This window comes from Micromys minutus, assembly GCF_963924665.1.
Source record: "Micromys minutus genome assembly, chromosome: 25".
In the NCBI taxonomy this organism is placed as follows: Eukaryota; Metazoa; Chordata; class Mammalia; order Rodentia; family Muridae; genus Micromys; species Micromys minutus.
In genome coordinates this window covers 10,242,345-10,247,768 of record NC_137960.1, presented here as the reverse complement: position 1 = coordinate 10,247,768, position 5,424 = coordinate 10,242,345, and the positions used below count along the sequence as shown (strand labels likewise).

Here is a 5,424-nt window from a genome sequence, read left to right as displayed (position 1 = left end):
AAACAGCCTCTGCTCTTGGTCCTTTCTTTCTAAGAAGCAGCATGTCCAAGGGTGCAGCTCAATGACAGGCTGTCTGCTTAGAGTGTGCAAGGTTCTGGGTTCCATCGCCAGCATCATGAGGCATATATAAAAATAAGGTGACTTAGTAGCTAGGCTACTAAGTAGCACATGCCTCTAATCCCAGTTCTGTGAGTATCAGGCAGGTTTGTGAGTTTAATGCCATCTGTGTGAATCGAGTCCCCATCTCAAAAAAACAAACAAAAACAGAGATGGCAGTAAAATATCCACACTGTGAAATCTGCCCCAACTGTTTACAAGCATACAGTTTATGTGCTGCTCACATTTTGTGCAGCCATCAGTATCCATTCATCTACAGAATTTCCCATTTTCCTTCCTTACGGGCTGTATAATATTCCACTGCATTTTGCTTCTCCACTCATCTGTCAAAGGGTATGCCGCTCTACCTTTTTTGTCATTGTGAATAATTCTGAGTGTATAAATGAGAAAAAAAAGCATGCTGACACATGAATGGAATTCCACAATGAAGTTCATTATTTTGTATGGTAACTTAATACATCTTTTCCCCAAGACAACGTTTCTTTTTGTAGTTCTGACTGTCCTGGAACTTGCTCCATAGACCAGCCTGGCCTCTAACTCAGAGATTGCTTGCCTCATGAGCATTTTTTTAAATGTAATATATATGAATGAGTACACTGTGGCTGTCCTTAAACACACCAGAAGAGGGCATCGGATCCCATTACAGATGGTTGTGAGCCACCATGTGGTTGCTGGGAATTGGACTAGTGCTCTTAACCAGTGCTCCAGGAATTAAAAGGATATGACACCATGCCTGGTAAGGTTATCTCTTTAAGTTCTTCTGGGTAGACTTGCTAGGGAGTATATGGTAATTTCTATGTTTTAAATTTTATTTGAATAAAATGAAATCATTATTTTAGTTGTCTGAGATAGTGTTTTGTTATGTGGCTCAGGTGTCATAAACAGAACTCACTATCCTGCCTCCAATTTCCTCTTGCTGGGATTTTAGGTACATCTGATAATTGTATGTTTATTTATTTAGAGATAGGGTTTCCCTATGTAACTTATGTAACCCTAGCTGGCCTGGAACTGTTGTCAACTCTCTGTTGACAAGACTAGCCTCAGACTCTAGGAGATCTTCCTGCCTCTGCCTTTGAAGTGTTAGAAATGAGGCAAGCACCACCACACCAAGTGGTCATCTTCCTTTACACATCTGAGTTCCACCTTTACTGTTCCCCATTGTGGCTGAGCAATTTTAAATCGCCACAAAAACCACATGAAAAAGTATACTTTTCCACATCCTGGACAGCACACGTTGCTGTTTTGTTTGTATAACCTTTTAGTGAGCACGGGAATCTTTTAGAAGTAACAATTAAATGTCACCTCCTCATATAGGCTTCCCAGGCCACCTTACTTACCTTAGAGGTTTGTCCCAGCATTTATAGGAATGTTTGACACACAGTAAGTCCTCAATAGCTGGCTGACTAATGGCGTTTTTCTCTTCTACCAATTTCAAGTCCCTCTCCAGTCTGCCTACTTGCTCCAGCGTGGCTCAGAACCCTCTGCCGGGTCATCCTCACAGCGTACACCCAGGAGAATCACGACTGGAAACTGCACGTGATAGCTGGACAAGGTAAACCGGAGGCCGGTCAGAGGCCAGCCCAGCATCTCGGGCCGCCCCTCGCTCGACTCTACGTGACTCTTTTCATAACCCCGCCCCCGTGGCAATCTCGTGGGTCCTTGCTATTGGTTCTTCTCTAGATGCTGTCAAACGACCAATTCTGATTGGCCACAAAACCTCCCACGCCTCTATAGCAGCACAACAACCGACACGTGCTCTACCGTGGGACTTCCTCATTGGCTAGCCGCCTTGATACACCTGGCCGTCCCGCTTTCCCTTCCCATTGGCTTTCCAGTCCCTAGGTTCGGCTCCTCGGATGCTGATTGGCCCCCGGGGAGCGAGGCGGGGCGTGGGGCGGGTAAGGTGCGCGGGGTTTGCCAGCGCGCGCGCTGAGGATTTTTCGATGGCTGGGCAGAGACTGGCGGCGGGCTTCCTGCAGGTGCCCGCGGTGACACGAGCCTACACCGCGGCCTGCGTCCTCACCACGGCCGCAGTGGTGAGCGGGCCGGGCGGGCGTGATGGCGCTATGGTTACAGTCCCTGTCCCGCTAGAGGGGGTTAGGGATGTCGCCCGCTTCCGGGGTCTTACATGCTCCCCGTCCCACAGCAGCTGGAGCTCCTCAGCCCTTTCCAGCTCTACTTCAACCCGCACCTGGTGTTCCGGAAGTTCCAGGTGAGGCGGCCTTGACTCTGGCACCTGTCAGCCAGGCCCCTGCCCTCCATCCCCGCGTCTCATTGCCACCTCCACCTCTTTGCAGGTCTGGAGACTCATCACTACCTTCCTCTTCTTCGGGCCCCTGGGATTCGGCTTCTTTTTCAACATGCTCTTCGTGTATCCTGGGCCACTTGGCGGGGACTTGGGGGTGGGGTGAGCCCTGGTGGGGATTATGCTGGGCTAGTAATGGGGAAACTGAGGCCCAGTCGACGTGTCACTTCCTATGCCAGTGTTGCAGGTTCCGCTACTGCCGCATGCTGGAGGAGGGTTCTTTCCGTGGCCGCAAGGCCGACTTCGTTTTCATGTTTCTCTTCGGTGGTGTTCTTATGACTGTATCCTTCTGTATACTCAGTTATTATTGGGCCAAGGAGACACCTTATCTGTCCTGACCCATGAGGGCCCACACCAGGAGGGTCAGGCATTCAGAGCCTGGCAGCCATGTAGCTTAGGTGCCCCAGCTTCAGTGTCCCAGCACAACAGGGAGAAATAGGGGTAGTCTGGTAGAGAACTGAGGCTCTGAAACATGGATGCAAGAGCCAGAAGAAAGGAGCAGGCACAGGAATTGATGGGGCCTGGGTACCTGGAAGCCACAGAAAGGGGTCCTCATATCCGGGAAATAGACCAGGGATATGAGGGAACCTCTGGAAAGGGTCAGAGGGAGGCACTGTGGGCAGCAGACTGCTCTGGGGAGCCTTGACTCTTGGCCCAGCTGCTGGGATTCCTGGGCAGCCTGTTTTTCCTGGGACAGGCCCTTATGGCCATGCTGGTCTATGTATGGAGCCGTCGCAGCCCTCATGTGAGGGTCAACTTCTTTGGCTTACTCAACTTTCAGGCGCCATTCCTGCCCTGGGCCCTCATGGGCTTCTCACTGCTGCTGGGCAACTCGGTTGTCACAGACCTGCTAGGTGAGCCTGCCCACACTTGCCACTCACCCCAAGCCAGCTGCTGCCATGTGGGAGCGCAGCTCATATTCTGCACCTCCACCCCTCATCTTATCCCAACGGCTGTTCTGTTATTACTGCCCCTCACCCACAGGATTTGCATCTGCAGTTGACCTGGACCGAGTTGTCCTGCCTGGGGGTGGTTACAATTTCTGCTTTCTGGCTCCTACTCCCCCAGTGTTCTCAAGCTCCTAGTTCCTCCCCCTCCCCGGGTACTGTCCACTCTGGGGCCCCTTTACGCCTCTTTCAAGGCCAGTTCTGATCTGGCAGATAGCAGGGCACTTGTGCTCTGCAACCTGGGTTGCACTGGGCTGTGAAAGATGACCTCTGCCAGCCCTTGGCTCTCACAGGGATCGTCGTGGGCCACATCTACTACTTCCTAGAAGACGTCTTTCCCAACCAGCCTGGAGGCAAGAGACTGCTGCTGACCCCCAGCTTTTTGTGAGTGTTGGACAATGGTTCCCCCTCTTCCTCTTAGGTAGCAATCTACCTACTCCATGGGGGTGGGGGAGTGAGTGGAGGGGGACTTGTGTTTTCTGAAGCGCTCAGTCACAACTGTCCCCTCCGCACAGGAAGCTGCTACTAGATGATCCTCAGGAGGACCCCAATTACCTGCCCCTTCCGGAAGAGCATCCAGAGCCCTGACTGCAGCTCCTGGAACAGTAAGCCCACTCTGGTGAGCCCGAGGCTGACAGCGCTCTAGCCTCCTCACCTCAGCTCCAGCTGAGCAGCCCATCTGGAAGGCTGGGCCTCAGCCATCAACACCCGGTGCCATCTCTGCTCAGCTGTGACAGGACATGGGGCCCAGAGAGGCCCAAGACTGCCTACAGATGCCTATCCGAGTTCTGAACTAGTTACAGACCCACAGTCCCATCTCCATGCTGCCCCGGCCTTGATAGAGACTCAGTCCCAGTCACCAGGATCCCGCCTGTGGTGCCTGTGAGCTGATGCCATCCGGCTAGCCTTTGTCTAAAGCAAGTCCTCACTTTCTCCAGCTGCTGACCCAAAGGTCCCAGGGTCTCAGGTGCAGAGGACAAATTTGGCCCACTGCCATGCTAGTGAGCCCAGGGCCTTGAGCTCTATGTAAACAGCAGAGGTAGTTCTGGGACATTCCATTCATCTTGCAGCTGAAGGCATGTGTGGGCTTTCCTACCTGGTTCTCCTTGTCCCTCTATATCTGCCCCACAGGGCTCACTCCCAGATGCCCAACAGTATGGGAATTCCCCAAACCATTGCCTGTCATTTCTATGGTAACAAAAATGTTTTCTACTGAATCTGACTCAATTTTGTAGTGAAACCTGGTATGGCCGCTGCTGTGTGCAGAGGAGGTTCTGAGGGGTGGATGAGGTGGAGTATAGTACTCCCTAGGTGGACCCACTGAGTGAGGGTAGCAGCGGTGTGGAGCTGGTGTGCCAGTGTCACTGTCTTCAGTCACAACCTGTATACCCAATTTGCCAAGCAAAGCTTGCGTTAGTGCAGACCCATGTCACCTTAATGGATTCCAGTCCATTCTATACCACAAACCATAGACAAAGGAATGAGCTTACCCTGAGCACAGCCTGGGGATAGGGGAGGAGGCTCTACCTCCTCTCTGCACTCTGCTGACTGGAAAGGCTAGCCCGTGCTGGCATGCTATTTCCCCGTTCCTCACAACAGGCTGGGTGGGGAAGGAGAAGCTGGCCCAGGCCACAGTTGAAATGGACTTAGTTAACTTTTTGGGGGGCCGCTAGAACTTCAACACAGACTTCTGTCTGTCTGCATATTATGTCTTGTCCAGGTGCTGCCCACACACGACAAGTTCTCTAGAAAGGGTTCATTCTAGAGTAACACGGTCTCTCCAGCTGGCAGCAGCCTGTCTGGATGCATCAGAACCAAGGCCAGCAGGAGCTGACACTCCCGTCAACCTCTACAGGGACTTGCTGAGCACAGAGAGCCCCTGGGAAGCTGGAAGGCACAAGAAAGAACAATGACCGGGCTCTGCTCTGGGGGCCTGTGGCTGGCTCTGCAGACTCAGAATTAGGGAGCAGGGAGGGTAGCAAATGACACATCCACACGGTTCTATCTCAGGCTGGACTCCTGGCTCTCATGTTTAGGCTACTGCACCAAAGAAAC

At 52.3% G+C, this 5,424-nt stretch overlaps 1 protein-coding gene across 4 annotated transcripts; it reads left to right on the top strand.

Moving 5' to 3' along the window:
* Positions 1 to 2,060: 2,060 nt before the first annotated feature.
* DERL3 (derlin 3) lies at positions 2,061 to 4,005 on the top strand (the record flags this gene model as incomplete). 4 transcript variants are annotated; one of them, XM_080937658.1, is made up of 7 exons in its annotated part: positions 2,061 to 2,153; positions 2,267 to 2,329; positions 2,415 to 2,488; positions 2,610 to 2,703; positions 3,081 to 3,276; positions 3,663 to 3,753; positions 3,885 to 4,005. In XM_080937658.1, 7 exons carry the CDS (start codon positions 2,061 to 2,063, stop codon positions 3,955 to 3,957), a joined length of 684 nt encoding a protein of 227 aa, XP_080793784.1. In that variant the 3' UTR covers positions 3,958 to 4,005. The 4 variants fall into 4 exon arrangements, with proteins under 4 accessions (XP_080793784.1, XP_080793786.1, XP_080793783.1 ...); XM_080937660.1 differs by having other exon boundaries at positions 2,264 to 2,329; positions 3,204 to 3,276; XM_080937657.1 differs by having other exon boundaries at positions 2,264 to 2,329.
* Positions 4,006 to 5,424: the final 1,419 nt, after the last annotated feature.